The 21,940-nt window shown below is 40.7% G+C and overlaps 1 protein-coding gene across 1 annotated transcript; it reads right to left on the reverse strand.

Moving 5' to 3' along the window:
* Window positions 1-810: 810 nt before the first annotated feature.
* On the reverse strand, window positions 811-16,343 carry LOC120552427 (myosin-6-like). Its single transcript, XM_039790510.1, has 39 exons — window positions 16,310-16,343; window positions 16,182-16,228; window positions 15,664-15,872; window positions 15,412-15,555; window positions 15,169-15,325; window positions 15,041-15,068; window positions 14,836-14,941; window positions 14,663-14,755; window positions 14,492-14,555; window positions 14,194-14,292; window positions 14,008-14,111; window positions 13,789-13,927; window positions 13,538-13,656; window positions 13,290-13,439; window positions 13,043-13,213; window positions 12,632-12,941; window positions 12,457-12,527; window positions 12,172-12,377; window positions 10,791-10,914; window positions 10,565-10,701; window positions 10,222-10,477; window positions 9,889-10,131; window positions 9,225-9,401; window positions 8,986-9,131; window positions 8,805-8,895; window positions 8,323-8,712; window positions 7,688-7,814; window positions 7,429-7,547; window positions 7,146-7,342; window positions 6,393-6,576; window positions 6,099-6,264; window positions 5,874-5,998; window positions 5,446-5,754; window positions 3,691-3,894; window positions 2,215-2,511; window positions 2,018-2,122; window positions 1,819-1,914; window positions 1,579-1,713; window positions 811-933 (listed from the first exon to the last, which is right to left on the reverse strand). The coding sequence occupies exons 3-39, from the start codon at window positions 15,862-15,864 to the stop codon at window positions 913-915; spliced, it is 5,811 nt and encodes a 1,936-aa protein (XP_039646444.1). The 5' UTR covers window positions 15,865-15,872; window positions 16,182-16,228; window positions 16,310-16,343; the 3' UTR covers window positions 811-912.
* Window positions 16,344-21,940: the final 5,597 nt, after the last annotated feature.

Here is a 21,940-nt window from a genome sequence, read left to right on the forward strand (position 1 = left end):
TAATTACACTGTGATACTTGGTCACACCCTTGAACCAAATACTAGTATTTGATTTGTTGCACACTAAGACATCTATTTTAGATGTAATCATTACATCTGACTATATTTTCAAAAGTGATTTTGGATCTCTGAATTATGTTTTCAACCTGATGATGCCTATTTACCACTTCACTGGACAGATATGCTACTTTTTCAAAATAAAAGATATTAAAAACAAAAAGATTTGATTTCATTGATATCCATTCTTTCTATTCTTTCTCCTTTTCCCATTATTATGGAGAAATGAATACCTGTGAGAGGATCTCTTTGACCATCTAGTGGTGGTTGAGTGTAGTTCACCTCAACTGCTGGTTTACGTATTGACTATTATTTTTTTAGTAAAATTGTCATGTGAATGTTTGCACTATGAAATATAATATTAACAAGCTTGATTATAGAGTGAAATACTGCGAGCACCTTTTTGCAGGCGTGCTCAGATGAGATGTTAACACCCATCATACATCTTTTTTTCTCTCCAAAACCTTCATGTAGTCTTTACCAACTCATGCTGCGTAATAAGTCAACAGTGGTCCCAACCACTTGCAGCTGTTGTGAGCACAAACACGGACCAAAGGTTGAACTGTTCCGCTCTTCTCATGTAGAAACCTGAAAAGCAACTCTGTGTTGTCAGGAGGTGCTGCATTAGTTCCTATGACAGATCACAGTGCAGGCCTCTACCTTCCATTTTTTTTCCTTGTAGTGCAGTGATTCATTTCTTAGTCATTTGTTTGTTTGTCTGAGTCTTTTTCAAATACAGCAAACACGAACAACTTGGTGCATTCATTTATTCTTTATTTTGCTCATGTTTCATGGAGAATAAAGTAACTAAAATACTACAATCAAACTGTGTCCTTGAAGATCCATTTGAAGGCTTCATTCTTCATCATGTGCTTTCTGTACAGAAAAATGTGAGATAATCAGAATTAATTCCCCATTAACAGTGGTGAAAGAAGTATTCAGATCCTTTAGTAAAAGTACTAATACCACACTGTAAAAATACTCTATTACATGTAAAAGTCCTGCATTGAAAATGTTACTTAAGTAAAAGTATGCAAGTATCATCAGGAAAATGTACTAAAAGTTTTAAAAAAAGTGTTGAATGCAGATAAATTCTCACATTTAAGAAACTGGAAACGATCAAAACAGTTCTGTTAATCAACTAAACAAAAAGTGTTTAATCATCTAATCATTTCAGTTGGACTTTAAGGCCTATATATTTGTTGTTGGGTAGTTTCATTTTTAATAAAACATTGTATTTTATAAACTACATGCATTTTGTGTGCAAAAATCTTAATTTGGAAAGTAACTAAAGCTGTCAGATGAATGTAGTAGAGTAAAGGTAAAATATTTCTCTCTGAAATGTAGCGGAGTAGTAGTAGAAAGTGGCATGAAAGGAAAAGACATAAATAAAGTACCTCAAATTTGAAAGTACAGTACTTGAGTAAATGTGGTTAGTTAAATTCCACCACTGCTCATTAAAGTTACTCTCTGCATTGCGTGATTCCAAGGTGTAGTTGTTGAATCTTAATGATTACTGACCTTAGCCCCAGTGTCACGGCTCTTTGCTCTCAGCTTGTTGACCTGAGACTCGGCGATGTCGGCCCTCTCCTCGGCTTCCTCCAGCTCATGCTGCAACTTGCGCAACTTGCCCACATTTGTATTGGACTGTTCCTCCTTAAGAAATCAACATGAGAGTATTGAAAATTGTTATTGAGCTGGCTCATAAAGAGGCAAATGGACCATATTTCAGTAAATTAAGCTGTGGTCCTTTTCACTTACAGCCTCCTCTGCAGTTCGCTTGTAGGATTTCACTTTCAGTTGCAGCTTATCCACCAGGTCCTGCAGACGGCTCAGATTCTTTTTGTCCTCCTCCGTCTGTTAAAATAGTACACAAGACATATTGCTTGCTAAAGAATGACCTCTTATCTTTTGTTGAATGTTCATCACGGAGTCATTGTGTCTGCAGCGTGTAGCCTACCTGGTAGGTGAGCTCTTTGATGCGCCTCTCGTACTTGCGGATACCTTTCACGGCGTCACTGCTTCTCTTTTGCTCCAGATCCACCTCATTTTCCAACTCTCTCACCTTGAGGATGAGGATGAGAGAGGATGGATGAACCTTTATTGTATCGTACACTGGTATTGAGAGGCAACATCGTGGCAGTTAGAAATACTCACCCTGGCCTCCAGCTTCTGGATCTGCTTCTTGCCACCTTTCATGGCTATTTGCTCGGCTTCGTCCAGCCGGTGCTGCAGGTCTTTGATGGTTTGTTCCATGTTTTTCTTCATACGCTCCAGGTGAGAGCTAGTGTCCTGTTCCTTCTTTAGCTCCTCTGCCATCATGGCCGCATCCGTAATGGCCTTCTTCGCCTTCTCCTCAGCATTTCTGCACTCCTGCACCGCTTCCTCCGCCTCAGACTGAAGCTGAGCCGTGTCGCTCTCAAGCTTCTTCTTCTGGTTCAGCAGGCTGGTGTTCTGCACCCAATCACAGTTTTACAATGAACACTTTTAGGAAAATTAGTATGCAACGTGAATAACATGACGATTTTTATTTATTTATATGAGTCTGTTTGATTTATCAAACAAACAACTGAATGCAAACCCAAAATTTCAATTCCTGAGTGAAAAGGAGAAGAACGAAGATTAATCCTATATAATCTGCCCCCTTTCACAAAACATAAATTAAAGAGCCCCTATTATGCTTTTTTATTTTTCCCATCTTTAAGTGTGTTTTTTGATTTATAGAATATGAATAGAGCTTTCTCTCTCTCAGACAGCTCTTTTTCTCAACTGCCTGAAAAGCCTCACCCACACTGATTGAGGAATTTCAAACAGGAATGTAGGTGAGGCTTTTTATATGTGCTGCCCATAGGTGCTGCCTGAGCAAACACCTTCTTTTTTTTTGCTTTGGTTGACCAATCACAACAGGAAGTTGCAAAAGAACGCCCCGAGGTCGTATTTTACGACTTCGTCAAGTCGTCTGAACTCAGAGGACCCCGAGCTCACTTTCAAAGATGGCTACGTCGTGCATCACACGTAGTAAACATTGTGGTTATCTACAATTTTAAGCACTTTTGTCTTTGTTTAACCAAATGAAGAAGTCGTACACATAGCGCTGTATACTGCTACCTATAGGCATGTCGCTACAGTCTTATTATGAGTTAAATACCGCCTGATTAGTTATTTTGTAGCTTGTGCAGCTGAAATTGGCTAGAGACGCTCGGTTGCTATATGACAACAACGGCTTTAAGCCGAGTCTTGAGCAGAAAGCAGAGCAGTAGCCTAACGTTAACGTTAATCAAAACGTAATTTTCATGTATCAAACTGTGAAATATATGTGTGTAATATGTCAATAACTGGGTGAATAGAATCCTAAATGTTACTAAAAATGTTACAAAACTCCATCTTTTCTCCGACTCGTAGTATCGTGTGACAAAAAGAACGCAACAACCCGCGGTTATTCGTTTTTCGACACGGATGTGACGTCACGCTTGAGCTACTAGTCGCGATTACAAGACAAAAAGAACGCACCATAACAAAGTGGAGGAGCTGCAGCAGTGGCAGTATGAGAAACATAATAGGGGGTCTTTACCAAAACAAATAATTAAATGATGAAATAATAATAACAAATAAATAAATAATGATTTGACATACCTGAGAGTGCAGCAGCTGAACTCTTTCACTGACATCCAGCAGCTCCTGCTCAGCCAGTTTACGGCATCTCTCGGTCTGCTCCAGCGCAGACCTCAGCTCATCGAGCTCCGCCTGCATCAGGTTGTTACGTCTCTCCACGATGGCAATGTTCTCCTTCAGATCTTCATTGGCACGGAGAGCCTCATCCAGTTGCAGCTGCGCATCCTAGTCGGAAAGATTTTGGAAAAATCTTTAAATGCTTTATTTTAATAATCAAAACAAACGCCCGTACACTGTCTAAATTGCAAAAATAAATGTAATAGCTGACGGGTTTTCGGTACTAGACCATCATTAGGCAAATGGTGTTCCACCATCTTAGCCTGACAAGCCAGACCCACATCAAAATGTTGGGTGTGGGAACTCACCATTGGCAGGGCTCAATCCGAGGGGCGGGATAAACGTTTGTCTTTAAAATTCCCTCTGCAGCGCTACAACCAACCAGAGCAACGCTAGTTGATTGATTAAACTTTTGCCGTATCCGGTCGGCAAAACTCCAAACACATCTTCCTTTTTCAAGAATGACTTCAGTGCCGTTCTTTGTCCTTTTCTCAAAGAAAAGCTTAACTCCAAATCTTCCAGTCGCCAAAGCCGATTCAAAAGACCGCTGTTCGCCAGCAGCAGCAGCAGCTATCTTCTTTGTTTTCAAGTTGTAGGGAATTGGGGAATTCACACGGAACAGTCGCAACTCTGCCATCATTGTGTTAAGCCCGCCCACCGACTCTATACACAATGTGACTGGCCTGACTAGAGTTTGGGTTTTCCAGCTCACAAGCCAACGGAGAGTTGCTAGACGACCCTGGCTGCAAATTACATTTGCTGCTGCTAGGGTGCGTCTAGATTTCTAGGCTAACACCATCTGGTATGATATATTATTGTTACTATAAAGAGTATTGTATTTCATCTTAATCTCTAGCCATAATCATGGAAATGAGAATGAATGTTTTGTTATTTTGCCTTATTTCATGTGGAAGTTGGTGATTGGTGACAGTCACATATAATAGATGGCTTCTCAGTATTACAGTAACATCATTTGCCTGATAATGGTCTAGTACCGAAACATCAGCAGCTATTACATTTATTTTTGCAAGTTAGACAGTTTGCTACGGAGCCCCTAAAGGGACATGGGATTTTTTTTTCTTTTTCTGGTGTGCACGAGATACTTTCTGGTGTGCACGAGAAATGTTCTGGTGTGCACGAGATACTTTCTGGTGCGCACGGGAAACCAATCTGAGTAGCAGTCCAAATGGCTCCCAACGAGGAGTTATTCATCTTCCTGAAAACGCAACGAAATGTACCTGATAGCGTCATCAACAAACTTAAAGATGATAAGGCAACTGTTAATTAATTTCATGCTGTGAATGTGAAATATTAACTTTAGCCACATAACGTTAGCAGTACTTAGCATCATTTTTGCTAGCCTTAGATTGGTTTCTTGTGAGCATGAGACACTTTTGCGTGCGCACCAGGAAGTTCTTCGTGCGCACCAGAAAGTATCTCGCACGCACCAGAAAATCTCTCATGCGTACAAGAAAAAAAAAATAATAATAGTAGTAGTAGTGTCCCCTTAGGGGCTTCGTAGTATGCTGGAGTTTCGTTTCAACGTTTGACCTACACGTCCCCCTCCAACGCACCTGTCTCACGTTATACATGTGCAAAGTATTTTTCTGTTCTGAATAATTAAAAGTAAAAAGAAAACGTGTATCGTCTCTATGGTACCTTCAGGTGAGAATGGATTCCCTTGAGCTGCTTCTGAGCCTCTGCAGCCTGCCTGTTGGCCAGGCTCAGCTGGATCTCCATCTCATTCAGGTCTCCCTCCATCTTCTTTTTCACCCTGAGAGCCTCGTTTCTGCTGCGAGTCTCAGACTCCAGGGAGCTCTGCAGGGTGTCCACCATTTTCTGATAGTTGCGCTTGGCCTGTTCCATCTCCTCGTCCTTCTCGGCCAGCTTCCGCTCCATTTCCCCCTTCACCTGATTGAACTCCAGCTGAGCTCGGAGGATCTTACTCTCCTCATGCTCCAGGGAAGCCTGTCAAAAACAACAACCAATCACTGTATATCTTTCAAAGCATCAGAAAGGTACATCCAGCGAATTGATCAATGGTAAGAAATGGCATATACATCAGGCAATATTTAATGTTTCTTCACCTCAGCTTCCTCCAGAGCAGATTGTATCTCCGCCTTCTCCTGCTCCAGCTGTTTACGGATCTTCTCCAGCTCGTGGATGCTCTTTCCTCCCTCACCAAGTTGTTCAGTCAGGTCAGAGATTTCCCCTGTTTTGTGCATATTCATTTATTTTATCACTGTCCCAGCCTCCCCCACTGTATTCAGTGTATGTCGAAGAAAAATCATGTTTTAATTATATCTCCTTACCTTGGAGATTCTTGTTTTCTCTTTTCATGGTCTCCAGATGATCCAGAGATTCTTCATAAGAGTTTTTCAGTTTGAAGATCTCAGTGCTGAGAGAACGAGCTTCTTTCTGGGAACTTTCCAGCTCACTTTGAGACTCCTCATACTTCTGCTTCCACTCAGCAAGGACCTAAATTGTACATTCAATGATGTCATGCTATTAAATAATACACGCACTCAACTTGTACATTCAGAAATGAGTTCTGTACTAGAATATGCTCAGCTGGAATGAGTCCCTGTCATTTCAGACGTTATTACCTTGTCAAAGTTTCTTTGTTTCTTGTCCAGAGCTGCAGCAGCAGCATTAGATCTCTCCACATCCACCATGAGATCTTCAATCTCACCCTGAAGTCTGTGTTTGGTTTTCTCCAGGGAGGACCCTTTAGCATTAGCAGCTTCAACAGCTTCTTCTGCATCCTGTAAGCGTTGAGCAAGCTTTTTCCTAAGAGCAAACATGAAAGTATCAAATCATTACCTCACAGATAAACAGTGGTTAAAGTACTAGTACAACACTGTAAAAATACTTTGTTACAAGTAAAAGTCCTGCATTGAAAATGCTACTTAAGTAAAAGTACATTAGTAGCATCAGGAAAATGTACTTAAAGTATTAAAAGTAAAAGTACTCAATGTAAAAAAAGATCCTCACATTTTAGAAACCAGAAGCGATCAAAACAGTTCTGTCAATCAACTACAGTTAAGTGTTTAATCATTTTAGCTGTACTTGTAGACCTGTATAATGTTGGGTAGTTTAATTTATAATAAAACAATAAACAATAAAAAAACCAATTGTAAAGTAACTAGCAACTAAAGCTGTCAAATGAATGTAGTAGAGTAAAAAGTACAATATTTTTTCTCTGAAATGTAGTGGAGTAGAAGTAGAAAATGGCATGAAAAGAAAAGACTCCAATTTGTACTTAAGTACAGTACTTGGGAAAAATGTACTTAGTTACAAATGGGAATATCAGGGGCAATTTTAACAACTGTGTCAAGATGGATCTACTGAATGCTTACTTTGCTTCTTCCAGCTCCTCCATTCTCTGGATGGCATCAGTTTCGTACTTGGTTCTCCACTGAGCCACCTCGGCGTTTGCCTTGGACATGCCGCGCTGGAGCTCAGCTTTGGCCTCCTGCTCCTCCTCAAACTGCTCCCTCAACAGATCACAGTCATGTCGGGAAGACTGCACTGCATGGGCGAGTGCATTCTTGGCCTTTGGTAAAGAAACATGAGGTCAAGTCCTTTTGCCAGTAGACATCGGGCACTGTGTTTTAAAAGCAGTACTTCTTAAAGAGCTACCTTGACTTCTTCCTCCAGTTGTCTCTTGAGGTCTTCAATCTGCTGAGTGTAGGACTGTTTCCCTCTAGTCAGCTGAGAGATCAAAGAGCCCTTCTCTTCCATCTGCCTGGCAAACTCACCTGTAAAATAAAGGTTTGTAAGCCCCGATATCAAGCACTTTGGCTTGCATGCTCAGATCTTCTGGGTTGGGTTGCTAAAAGGCGTGTATTAGTAACAGTAAAAACAGCATTTAAATGTGAGTGTGTGTTAAACTGATTACCATTTTCTGTCTGAAGCTTTGCTTTTTGCATCGAGAAGTCATTAATGATACGCTGGCCTTCCTCCGATTTCGTCTTGTATTCGCTCATTTGATCCTCCAGAGTGCGGCACATTTTCTCAGAGTTGGTCTGAGTTAAAGGAGACGTATTAATATGTAAATCATAGAATGTAGTCTACATGACCCAAGCATTATTTTCTGTATATTATGTCAACACAGTTTGACATTTCGCAAAATATTCTAGCCTACTTAAATGAGAAGATCAATACCACTTTCATGTCTGAGAATCTAACTCTCTGCAAGAAAGCGAACAAACATGTTACTTCCCAAAATGTCAAACTGTTCCTTTTGTGGTCTGAATGGTAAATATGGAGCTAAGTCAGCAACCAGTTAGCTGAGCATAGCTTAGCACAAAGATTGCAAATAGCGTGAAACACCTAGCTTGCCATAGATAAAACAATCTTGTCTCTATGTTAAGGCAAGTTAACCAGCTGCTGGCAGTAGCTTCATACTGCACAGACATGACAGTGGCAGCAATCTTCTCATACTCTCAACTCTCGGCAAGAAAGCAAATACCGCATATTTCACAAAATGTTTAAGGATGCGTTCGATGAAGACTTGTTTTTTTGTTGTCTTACTTTAGCTTTGGCAATCTGCTCCATATTGGACACCACGTCATCCAGCTCCAGTCTGAGCTCACTCTTTTCTTTCTCCAGCTTCTGTTTGACTCTTTGCAGGTTGTCAATCTGCTCTCCAAGGTCAGCCACGCTATCTGCGCTTTTCTTTCTAAGTGCAGCAGCAGTGGCTTCATGCTGTAGAGTAGCCTCTTCAAGGTCTCTGCGCATCTTCTGAAACTCGGCCTCCCTCTTCTTGTTCATTTCGATCTGGGCAGAGGTGGCTCCTCCGGCCTCTTCCAGCCTCTCACTGATCTCTTCCAGCTCTCTGGATAAGTCGGACCTCTGTTTCTCCACTTTAGCTCTAGCAGCTCGCTCTGCCTCCAGTTCTTCCTCCAGCTCTTCAATGCGAGCCTTTAGGAAATTCATCAGATGATTACAAAGTTTAAGTTGGAATTTACAAAATGAAGATAACGCTAACAGATGAAACCTGTTTGTGCAGTTACCTGTAATTCTTTCAGTTTCTTCAGGAGTTGAGCACCAATGGCCTGTTCATCCTCAAGCTTACTTAGCTGCTGGCTGATTTCAAAGTCTTTCCTACATTTAATGACAAAATGGTTTGCATTAGTAATCAGCTGTTGTCGCACAATGGACATCGCGTTTGTGGTTGTAAAAGTTTAGTTTTACTTTTTAAGCTTTTCATCCAGCTGCTGCTTGTCATTCTCCAGATCCATCAAACTTTCTTGGGTTAACTTCAAGTCCCCTTCCAATTTTCTCTTGGCTCTTTCCAGATCCATCCGTACTTTCTTCTCTTGTTCCAATGATCCTTCAAGCTAACAGACAAAAAAATTCACATTTCTCTATAAATTGTGTCCCCAGAACTTTATATCTTCCTAACTTCATGTCCCAAATATCATTGTACGTACATCATCGACTTGCTGCTCCAGCTTGGTTTTGGCCTTGGTCAGACAGTTGACTTTGTCCTCTTCACTCTGCAGGTCGTCAAGCGTTTGCTGGTGAGCCTCCTGAAGAGCTTTCTTCTCTTTGGTCAACTTAGCAATAATTTCATCCAAAGCTGCCATCTCTTCAGTCATGTTTTTAACCTTAGAAAACAGTTGGTGTTAAGTCAAGAATAGAAACATTCTTCTCAATGAATTCATGTAAACACTCTTTAAACCTGCAATAACTTATTTTTTGGCCACTTGTGAACACAACATTGACATATAGGAAACTTTTAAATTGATAGCGATCTTTTTAGCATACAGTTGCCTATTTATGCATCAAGCAGACACAGCAAAATTAAAACGAATTTAGAGCTGTGGTGATGGCCACCTGTCAAATGTAAGTCCATTATTCACTCTGGTTTAGGTTTCTATTCTTTATATGCTCAGTGCTCCATTCATTTTACCAGCTAGCTGGTAAAATGCTAGCTGGTAAAATGAATCAAATCAGTAAATCTGTGGGCTATAAAACCCAAACAATGAGCTAAAAGAAGCTAAAATGTTGTTAAGAGCTGAAAAGAACGGTGGTCAGGGGATAATTCTCTATGGGTTTGGAACTGCAAACCTACAATTATAGCTTTTTCATTACCTTGTTCTCTGTGGCATGCTTTTCCTTTTCCACTTTTGCCAGAGTCAGCTCCAGATCATCGATGTCCTTCTTGAGTTCTGAACACTCATCTTCCAGCTTTCTCTTCTTGGAAGTCAGCTCTGAATTCATCTCCTCTTCATCTTCCAGTCTCTCTGTCAGCTCTTTGGTTTTAGCCTCAAACTGGATCTTACTCTTGATCAGACCCTCACAGCGCTCTTCAGCATCTGAAAGGTTGTCTTGTTCCTGCAGACAGTAGATTTTACAATTGTTGTCTATCACATTTCCGTAAGTACATTGCTATACGTTTTAGGTCAACGGAATGACTGATCTTACAGATTGAACTTGGAGCTGCAGGTCGTTCTTCTCTTGGAGAAGGGTGACCATTTTTTCCTCCAGCTCTTTCCTGCGGGCCTCAGATTTAGCATGAGCCTCTTTGAGCTTTATAAACTCCTCCTTCATGTTTGCCATCTCCTTCTCAGTCTCAGCTGATTTCAACAGAGGTTTGATCTTGAAGTACAACCTCATCCAGGGCCAATTCTTGACACCCATGAAGGCTCGCACATTCCACTGGATCACCAGTAAGGAATCCCTGTAGACAACATCAGTAAGCTTGAATCAATGTTTCTATACCTTGTCTTTTGTTTTTTAGATTCAATGTTAAAAGTAAAGCAACAACCTTTGTTCAACAATTTTCTGGAACGCGAGTCTGGCGAGCACTCCTCTGGCTCTCGCTTGAATTCCTGTGATGATGAGAGAGAGACGATCATCTCTCATCTCCTCAAGAAGACCAAGCAGACCAGCTTTGAAGAACACCTGAAATTGAAAGAAAGTTTTCTGTAACCTCTCCCCGGCACTGATATTTATTCAAACATTGAACCCTCCTCTTTGTAAACAGAACGAACCTTTGTGTGTCCCAGTTTATAATGATCATGGTCAATATCCAAAGAGCCCAAAAGTTTTTCTGCTCCTTTCTTATTGTCCATGAACTGTCCTTCAGGGATAGCATTAGGGTTCAGGATGCGATATCTGAAACAGTACAACTATGACATTATTATAATTATTGAATGAATTTGCACAAAAATTACAACATCAAATAAATGACATTACACAAGCTGAGCCACTCTAGATCAAGTTCCTAATCTGGTTGGTTTAAGACATCCTACCCAGCCCGTCCGACCTTTTCTGCTGGGGTCTGGCAGACACGCCGGCATGCCCACTTTGTCAGGAAAAGTTGTTGTCCAAAGACCTTGCGGGAGGGGCACAACTGGTGGCGTCCAGGTGCTTAGGGGAACAGCAGATGCCACTTGCACAGGGATTATCAGCAGCAAACGAGCTCCACCCAACAAGTAAGTAAACTGGCTCTTTGGGGAAAACCCGCACACAACACTCAAGATCATCAAAGGGCATCTTGCCACTGCTCAGAGCTGGAAGCTGAAGGTTGACCTAAAGAGGCAGCTGAAGTTCCCAGATGCAGAGACAACACTGAGGCCAGACATGGTTCTACTTGTCCGAAACAGCAAAGCTGGGTGTCCTGCTGGAATTGACTGTCCTAGTATTCGATTCGGTCTTGGTCTCAAGACCGGTCGGAATCAATCACATTTCTACTCAGTCTTGTCTCTGTCTTGGATAAAGAAGACTCTGGATTTTATTTCAAGACCGGTCAAGACCACAACTGCAGGGATATCACTAAGTTGCCTGTGCATTGTCTGATTTAGGCATATATGTTAACATTTGAAATTTGTTATCGTAAATCCCCCCACCCCCCTGCTCCCTTTACACACACTCCCAAGAAAGTGAATGTGGGAGACAGGAGAAGAAGCTCTGGCTGTCCGACAAGTCTGGTATTGGTGATGACTTGCTCTCAGTTTAGGTGGTCTTGACTATAACATTGCCTTTGGTCCTTGGCCAAGGAGCTTGAAGTACCAGCCAACCTTGATGGGCACAGACAGAAATATCGGGAACATCACTGATGCCACAGAAAATGAGTGATTTTTATGTATGTGAGATATATGTGTGTATGTGTTTGTTGTGTTATGGTTGTCTAAGCTACTGGATGCCTAACATTTCCCTCGGGATGAATAATGTATCTATCTATCCTAAAAGGCAACAAGATGGCTGTGGATCAAGACCTGTGGACTACACACACTACCTACACAAGTAAGGACCTGATCCATCCCGGCATGGTCACCTAGACACTGATGTTGAGTCCAAGTGCATTGCAAGAGTTGTGAAAGAGCAATACAATTTTTGAAAGAGCAAAAAATAAACAGTGATTTTTCTTGCCTTTGTTTGAAGTCTCCATACTGGATTCTGTTGGGGAATCCCTTCCTGCAGATCCTGATGCCTTCCAGCACACCGTTACAGCGCAGCTGGTGCATGACCAGAGGATTCTCCATCGCCCCAGGAGTCTTGGTCTCATTCGGGATGATGCAGCGCACAAAGTGGGGGTGAGTTGACTTGAGATTGGTCATCAGTTTGTTTAAGTTCTCCTGTAAATGAAGAAAATAAATATTAATAGTTTCCATATACCAAATTTAGGACATATACCAAACCGTAGACATATTTTACCCTGTGCAGTGCAGACACAGTCTGGAAGGAAGATCCTTTCTTCTTTGCTCCCTTTCCCTTGGCTGCTGCATCTTGGGTTGTATGGAAGATATATATATAAACGTGTTATGTTCTTCCTCATTGATATTCTGGATATTTCAAAGATTAACAGTTAGTTTGGTCAAAGATCCCTTACCTGCATCTGAACCAGAATATCCAGCAAACAGAACAGACAGTAACTTCAGGTTGGACTTCTGAAACAGTCCAACCACGGTCTCATTCAGTGGGTCCTTGTTCTTCACCAGCCAGTTACCGATATTGTAATCAACAACACCAGCATAGTGAACCAGGGAGAAATGAGCCTCTGGTTTCCCCTTTACTACCCGGGGCTTCTGGAAGTTGGGACTTTTACCCAGATGATTGTCATACAGTTTGGCTGTAAATGTTGCGTCACTGGCTTTTGGAAACATGCACTCCTCTTCAAGGATGGACATGATGCCCATGGGCTGAAGGAAGAAATTGATTGCAATTAGTTCAATGTAAACCTGTCACAAAGAATAGCTTGCATTTGTTACAATTCTAAAATCCAATTAGAGTCTGCACCAACCTTTTCAATGAGTTCAATGCAGGCTGCCAAGTCCATACCAAAGTCAATGAACACCCACACGATGCCCTCTTTCTTGTACTCTTCTTGTTCCAGAACAAACATGTGGTGGTTGAAGAACTGCTGTAGCTTCTCATTAGTATAGTTGATGCACAGTTGCTCAAAGGTGTTGAACTAGGAAGAACATTCAATGAGAGAAGTTAGAGAATGTTGATTTTATTCTTACGTCCAAAAAAACTTTTATACTCACATCAAAGATCTCAAATCCAGCAATGTCTAGCACACCGATGAAGTACTGGCGAGGTTGCTTGGTTTCCAGAGATTGGTTGATTCTTATCACCATCCACATGAACATTTTCTCATACACTGACTTGGCCAGTGCACCAATAGAGTAGTTCACCTAGATAATTGCAACAAAAATAATTACGTTAAAAGTGAAACTCACTTTATTCTTAACCCGTGATGGATTTCACTGCAGTGCCTGCATTTTCAACTTACTTGCTGCACACTTTGCCCTTTGGTGACCCACTCGTTGCCTACTTTCACTCTTGGGTGACACAGGCCCTTGATGAGGTCAGCTGAGTTCAAGCCCATCAGATATGCCACTTTGTCTGTATCTATAATGGATTTTGTGTAGAAGAAGCAGTAACTACATTGTTTTGTGTCAAAAAGGTATGCATTGGTGGTAGTCATACTCGTTTTAAGAGAATAAAAGCAAACTGTTCTTTATTGTCCTGATGATCCTTTACCCTCTGTGCCGTCAGGCTCTGCCTGCTCTTCCCTCTGTTTCTGTTTGAACTTCATGTTTCCATAATGCATGATGGCACCAGTCAGCTTGTAGATGCCATTCTTCTCCTCTTGTGTGAAGCCCAGCACATCAAAAGCATCCTTAAACAATGGCATTTAAATTGAAGTTAGTTTTAAACCTTTTTGTGTGGAGTTTTTAACGAGCACTATGTTACACTTACATCGGTAGCAATCAGCTCGTCTGAATCATCAATGGATTCTACAGTTGTCACTCCTTGGGAGATGAAGGAGTAGTCATAGGGGTTGTTGGTGATTAGCAGCATATCTGTCAAGACAAAAGTTTTAGTGTTTGTGCATGTGGCATTGCTGTGGGGTCAAATATATTCTATGTTTCATCCAGCACTTACCCAGCAGTTCTGGTTTCTTTTGGGACAGAATCTGGTAGAAGATGTGGTAGTCTCTTTCAGCCTTGAGCTGAAAAGTGACACGGGATTTCTCCAGCAGATCTGACAAAAAATGACAATGAGATATGTTATAGTTCACATTCTAGAGTATGGTCTTGACATAGTCTTAATGTAAAGTGTCCTGAGATAACTTCTGTTATGATTTGACACTATAAATTAAATAAAATTGAATAGAATTGAATTGAATAATCCCAGGGTATTGTACTGCACAATGGAGATGTTCATGTCACACTCTGCTTACATGTCTCAATGTCAGCAGAAGCCAACTTTCCAGTGGTACCAAAGTGGATTCTAATGAATTTGCCCTGGGAGAAGCAAGAAAAGGAAAATTAGAAATCTGGGTTTGGGGTGCTGTTAGGCACAATATTAAATGTAGTGTCTCTTTAATAAAATGAGTAATAAGGAAACTCACAAATCTGGATGAGTTGTCATTTCTGATGGTCTTAGCATTTCCAAAGGCCTCCAGAGCAGGGTTGGCCTGGATGATTTGATCCTCCAGGGTTCCCTGCGAATTTAAAAGATGCAAAATTTAAGCCAGAAAACTTAATTTATAATGCTTATCATAATATGTACAATCAGACCAACCTTTTTCTCCTGAGCAGCATCCTTCTTGCCAGAAACAGCTGCAATGCTGGCAAAGTACTGAATAACTCTCTTGGTGTTCACAGTCTTTCCTGCACCAGATTCTCCACTGCCAATGCAAACAAAGGTGAACTGAACACATCATGAACACAAAACATAAACTCTGCTCTTTAATTGCAACAAGATTTTACTTTCATGAATTACTTACGTGATAAGGACAGATTGGTTCTCTCTGTCTGCAAGATTTAAGACAATGTTCTGTTATGTTTAAATGTTGGGTGGTATAAGAGATAACATAGCGCTGCATCAGAGACATATTCAAAGAGCTGAATATACCTGACAGCATGTACTGGTAGGCATTGTCAGAGATGGAGTAGATGTGAGGAGGAGCTTCACTCCTCTTTTTTCCTCTGTAGGCATTGACCACCTCCTGCTCGTACACTGGCAGCCGCTTGTAGGGGTTGACAGTCACACAGAACAGCCCTGAGTAGGTCTTTGAACAATGACATAAAAATAAGTCATTTTGGACTAAAGATTTCATACAGTGGAAAGATTGATGGATTTGTTGTCATTACTCACGTAGATCATCCATGCTGCATAACGCTCTTTGAGGTTAAACAACACAGCAGGTTCATGGAGGAAGGTGAACATGGCCATGTCCTCAATTTTATCGAACTTAGGTGGGTTCTGAGGGTGGATATCGTCCTCCTTATGGGTTACAGTCTGAAATGATTTACCACAGGGAATATCTTAATTATAATTGCTGTAAAAGTATCAGTTCACAGTGTCACAACCAATTTCCCTCTTACAACGTAAATCTGACATACTTACTTTTCCAAACTCAGTTTGAACAGTGACTTTGGCACCGTCTCTGGTGGTGACTACGGCTTTAACATACTCCAACTCTGGGTCAGGCACAAAACACTCCCTCTTTATATCAAAGGCTCGAGTCTGGGCCTCCAGACGCTCCTTATCTGACTTTCTTAGAAAGGAAGCAGCGAACCCAAACTCCGCCATGAGAGCGTCGCCCATCTTGAAAGCTGTGAACAAAGAACATGGTTTGATAACATGGTCTACAGGGTGATTTGTTGTTTGTGATTGAATGCATTTCTATGGAAAATGTGCAGGACATCACAGACATTATTGTAGTTAAGTTATTCAGTAAGTAGAAAACCAAACAGAACCTAAAAGACGGTAGATACCTATAAACTATGATAACAAACATTTACAATGCAAGTATATCATGTCATCATGTCTTTTTTTTAAGCCAGGGGTTCAGAAACTACCAGCAGATGTCGTTTTGAGTCCATTCATTTATTTTGAAAAACAAACAGCATGGAACTATTTACCTTTTTACTTTTCCTCTACCCCTTGATATATTTGGTGTGGTGTGTCTCTAAAAAGAAATAACAAAAAGATTGTATTTTCAATATGTGATGTGATAGCTGAGTCGTGTGTGTAATGTAGGTATACTTACTGCAGTTGCTGTGTTCGTGTTCTTACTCCTCTTTCTGAACCCCTCTTTATATTCATCCAGGAGGCAGAACTTTGAAACCCAGCCACCCTATAAGGTATTAGGAAAAAAACAAAGGAAGCTAATTAAAGGAAAGGGAGATCTATATTTGGACCTTAAGGTGTGGACAGTAACTCTCATGTAACAATTGGCCAGTGAATTAAAACTCGTGAGCTGGTCTTGGATCAGCATCTATTGTTATTTTAGATATTTGATGTATGTAAGTTGATCTTTTTTATTATATTAAATAGCACATTAACACATTTAATTGCCAGAATTGTTTATGTTAATCTAGTCCTGTCTGTTCCTCAAGAAAGAAATATGTTTGTTTTTGTGGTAATATTATTTACAAAGAAGTCTGAGCGTCATTAAACATTGTCATATGTCATTTATTTTTAACCTAAGACCACTGCACGTGCGTCTGTCACTACTAATACAGGCCCTGTCTGTCTTCTATTGTCCTGGAGGACAAAGATAAACTTGTGACTTGGATTGGTTGTCCTGATCCTTGTTTGCCTCCCAGTGGACCTCAGCTGACCCTCCTCCAGCTAGTGTAACAGATTGGGTATGACAGCTGTCTGCTGGCAAAGGTTTTAGCGCACATACTGTAGTACATACATAATCCTATGGGCCTTACAGAATACTTATCACCATCATTATCAATCAGAACAGGCCAATGCTTTCAATAACTGTCACATTAACAGAAGAGATCCTTAAATAAGGCGTTTATTGAGTGGACCACCTGAAGACCTCTTCAAGAAGCACACGAGCCCTTTTGACTTCAACAACTTCACACGTTCAACTTGACAGTTACTGGAGTTGTCTGCACCCAGGGTACCATTCCTCAGCACATCAAGGGGCGGCGTTGAGTCTTTCATTCCCAGTTGCTTGCGTTCTTCTGCTGTCAACACTTGATGGAGCTTCATAAGCCTTCCTATATGCAGCAGGGGCTCTGGCTATTGTTCCAATTGTTTCTTAGACAGATCCATATCTGTCTAGGGTGGTGGTAATACTTAACAGACATATTCTGGATCATAGGTGTATTGTTTTTATTGTAATCTTGTTTTTTTAGGTATATCATTTCTATTACATTAGAGGTCAATAATTGTTTCATAATTAAGAATTTGGTTAAAGGAGCACTCCACTAATATTTGACATGAATATCTGTTTGCTGGTTACGAGGTGTACACACAGTCAAAGCCTGTGTTTACAGGATGTTAAAGTTTTGAGCTTATTTTCTTTTTTGCTGAGAGCTATAGGAGAAGATCAATACTACTCGTGTACGCTACATATGACTGATTAGCCTAGCTTAGCATGAAGACAGGAAACAAGTCAAAACAGCTTGTATGGATGACATATAACATGTTAATTGAGTTAGTTTAGAGGTGCTGGTAGGTGGATTCTGTCACCTTTGGACAGAGCCAGGCTAGCTGCTTCCCCCTGATTCCAGTCTTTATGCTAAGCTAAGCTAACTGGCTGCTTTCTGTAGTCGTTTTAATGTGCAGTCATGATAGTGGTACCGATCTTATCATCTAACTACCCGGAATAAAGCAAATAAGTGTATTTCCGAAAATGTCTCTTTCATTTCAGGAAAGAAGGCATTGAGTAACAGTTTGTTGTTTGTGTAGCAGTTTGACCCAAGCTAAGTACAACAAGTTAGGATATCTCAGCCTCTACCACATTATTTGTTCAAATCTGTCTCTAAAAAGTCCCCAAACTGCAATACTAAATTGCTGATATTATATATCATATATTATATTATATCATATTTTCCTATTTACAGACTCCTGAGTATTTTAAAAGGTTTCCAACTCGTTGTCTTGAAAACAAACCCGAGTGTACTGAGAGGTGTTGATGGCACATTGTTCCTTTGCTTTTGTCCTTGAGCTCAGAGATCACCACATGACATTTACAAAGCCTGAGAAATGTCTTTGGCACACTGAGACGGATCGCAAAGGCACAGTGACACATTATATCAAACTTAGACCTCACTCTTAGTGGCTCTGTCTCACTCACACACAGCCAGAGCATACCAAATATGAAAGTGCTATTATAAAACACCGTTGCATCTTCAATAGATACATCTTGTCTATTCAAACACTGTTTGACCAAAAGAAAAGTGATCAGCTGCTGAAAATGTTTCCTCCTTCCTGTGTGCTTGTACCATGAGCCAAATATTAGTAAAATAAAAAGATATATAATAATAAACAACATGGAGCCTCTGAATCAATGAATTTTGAGAACATCTTCACTTTCTTATATTTTTCTCGTGTTTTTTGTTTCTTTTGTCCGTGCCATTGAGAGATATCACGTTAAAAGTTCAGTGTGAACAACATAACAGTTGCAGCTGTTGTTCAGCAAGCAGGTCAACATAAAATATATAGGCTCTAAGTGCCTCATAATACTGAAACCTCACACTCCTTGTCTGGCTTTGTTTCCTTCTATTCATCCTTGAGGACAAAGATAACCCTGTGAAATAGTTTAGGGATTTGTTCTGAGCTCAAGTGAATGCACTGTTGTTTGTCCTCAGCTGTGACTTTACCAGTGTGTGTGTGTGTGTGTGTGTGTGTGTTTGTGCGTGCGTGTGTGCGTGCGTGCGTGTGTTTGTCTTCAATTCAAGAACAATTTTCTTTTCATGTGATTAAAATATTGAAGTCAAGCTAACAGTATTTGTGAGCTAAGGCCAATTACATTTCATCAAGTGTCATACTGTACAAGGTGAAGTTACCCTTCACAAGGAAAATGTACAGATATCTTTTAGGTGATCATTTGGGAGAGGAATTCTTGGCAAAGTGTTGAGCTCCTTCAAGACCTTTGCACTAATCAACACAAGCAACAGAAGGCTTTCTTCATTAGGCTTCAAAGGTGAAACAAACTCATCCCCGGCAACAACTCTGGACTCAACTGTCTCGAGTTATTGCTGCTCTTAATTTGGGTTTTGTCTAAACTTAATACTGCCCTGTTTTGACAGTGTAGATAACATCATGTGCCCCCCAGACAGTGGTGGGATGTAACTAACTACATTTACTCAGTACTGTCCTTGAGTACAATTTTGAGGTACTTGTACTTTACTTGAGTATTTTAATTTCATGGTAGTTTATACGTCCAGTGCACTACATTTTAGAAGCCAATATTGTACTCTTTAGTCCACTACATTTTTTTTACATCAGTTATAAATTATGTAATTTGCAGATTCGGATTATTAATATATGATACAATATAAATCAACTAATGAATTATGATGTATTATTATGAATTGAGCTAGCAAGCCGAATATAAAAAAATATGTAAACCAACCCCACCTTTATCAGCTGCAACATTTGTGATGCTTACACATTAATGCATCAATAATTATAATTCAGTGAGATGTTATTCTAAAAAGGGCCATTCTGCATAATAATAACTTTTACTTTCGATACTTTAAAGGTCCTATGACATGCTGCTTTTTGGATGTTTTTATATAGGCCTTAGTGGTCCCCTAATACTGTATCTGACGTCTCTTTCCCTAAATTCAGCCTTGGTGCAGAATTACAGCCACTAGAGCCAGTCCCACAATGAGCTTTCCTTAGTATGTGCCATTTCTGTGTCTGCAGCTATTGAGGAGGGGGGGACGGGGGGCAAGGTGGAGGGTGGGGGTGTGGCTTTGACCAACTGCCACTTTGCAAAGAAAGAAAGGGGAGGTAGCCTTGCTCCTTATGACCTCATAAGGAGAACATTCCAGATCGGTCCATCTGAGCTTTCATTTTCTCAAAGGCAGAGCAGGATACCCAGGGCTCGGTTTACACCTATCACCATTTCTAGCCACTGGGGGACCATAGGCAGGCTGGGGGAACGCATATTAATGTTAAAAAACCTCATCAAGTGAAATTTTCATGCCATGGGACCTATATTTTCATGCTAATACTTGTACTTGTACTTTTGCTCTAAGTAAGAATGTGAATGCAGGACTTTATAGCATGTGTACAAGATTCACTTTTATGAATATTTGGTTGGTTTATGTGCTGGGATAAAGCCTGACATAGTCTATGGCGCGTCTATCTCTGCTTACTTTTTTTTGCAAGAGCACCGTCGCTGCATTCGAGACAATTGTGATTGCTTTAAATAAATTTGCAAAAAAGAAAAAAAAACAAGCCAGAGTGTTTTTTTCCCTATCCCAGAATGATAAGCAGGAGACCAGACCATTGCTGACAGGACTACACAATCTACAGTCAACACAAGGATCAAAGCAGCTATTTCTGCACTATGCCAATTGTAAAGCTGTCTACAAGGTGAAAATGTGTCTCAGACATAATTGGAGATGACAACTACTCTTCCAAGACCTCTGCATTGCATAACAAGACCTTTTCAACACTTGATGCCCCACACCTCAGGCCGGAACCCAGAGTAGTCTGATTAGCCTTCACATAGCTTTCCCTGTCTGCTGTCTCAGTCTCAGCTGTTGTATGAAGAGTTGGCCTCTGACATCGTCTTGATCGCCTGTCATTCTTTGTGTCAGCCACCTGATAAGTATGTCTACCACATTCTCCCTCCCAGCTCATCACATACACCCGCTTGGCCAGGACCCCTTGTTGTCACTTTAAAATGCTCTGGGTACACCTTTGGCGTAATATTTCAATGGGTTAGGTTTAGGCAAGGCAACTACTTGGTTAGGTTACATACGTAACTTAAGTTAAAGTAAGTCTACGTTGATTTATGGTTTCACACGAGACGCAAACAGCGGTCTCCTAGGTTAGAAGTTCTGGGTTTGTTTCCATCCACCCCGACCTCCACCTACACGGACTTTGTTGCTCTTTAATTCTACGTCATTTGACAGTGCCACGGTTGAAGCCCGGTGCTGGTCTCTATATTTTTTTTCCTAGGATGGCAAAGGTGTGTGACCCACCGTACTCTACCTCTGATTGGCCATCCCTTATATTCTTATCCTAACCAATCTTACTCCTTATGCTGCACCCTAATTAACCTAACCAACAAAGTCAACGTGTATTAGCCATTGTAGGCACGGTTTGGGGATTGAGAACGGATTGGTCTACCACATGTTAGCAACCTTTAAGCAAAAAAAGAACCAGACCTTATCTGAATCATAAAATGATTTATTTGACAATCTGACAAGTAATACATGTTGAAACTGGGAGGAGGAGAGGAGAGAGGGTGATGTTGGATAGCTGGGAGCTTCAGGCTGGACTCTGCAGGGGTTGTCTCTGGAAGAGAGGCTTCTGTCCCCCATGGATTCCTAAAAAAGATGGAAAAGGAGAGAGGTGTCTGGAGAAACGTATAGAGTTGATGGGGATGAAGGTTGCACAAATTAAATCCTAACAGATAAGCTGGAAAGATATTAAATGTTGAAATGTGATTTTAATATGTACAGTGTAACCTTTACGTGCTCATGTAGTAGGTAATAGTAAGAGTGTATTCATTCAAATCACACAAGATATTTCACGATGGCTTCTGAATTTTAACAAGCAGTCGTGATGCAAATAAGGTGCTGAGCTCAGCGCTGCAGGTCTTGAATTTATTACGCAAGTAAAGGTCAAGAGAGCTGTCAAGTGCTTTGGTGAAAGTGTGCAGTCTCTCTACAAGGTGATAATGTGGTCTTAT

Source organism: Perca fluviatilis, chromosome 22 (assembly GCF_010015445.1).
Source record: "Perca fluviatilis chromosome 22, GENO_Pfluv_1.0, whole genome shotgun sequence".
Taxonomy (NCBI): domain Eukaryota; kingdom Metazoa; phylum Chordata; class Actinopteri; order Perciformes; family Percidae; genus Perca; species Perca fluviatilis.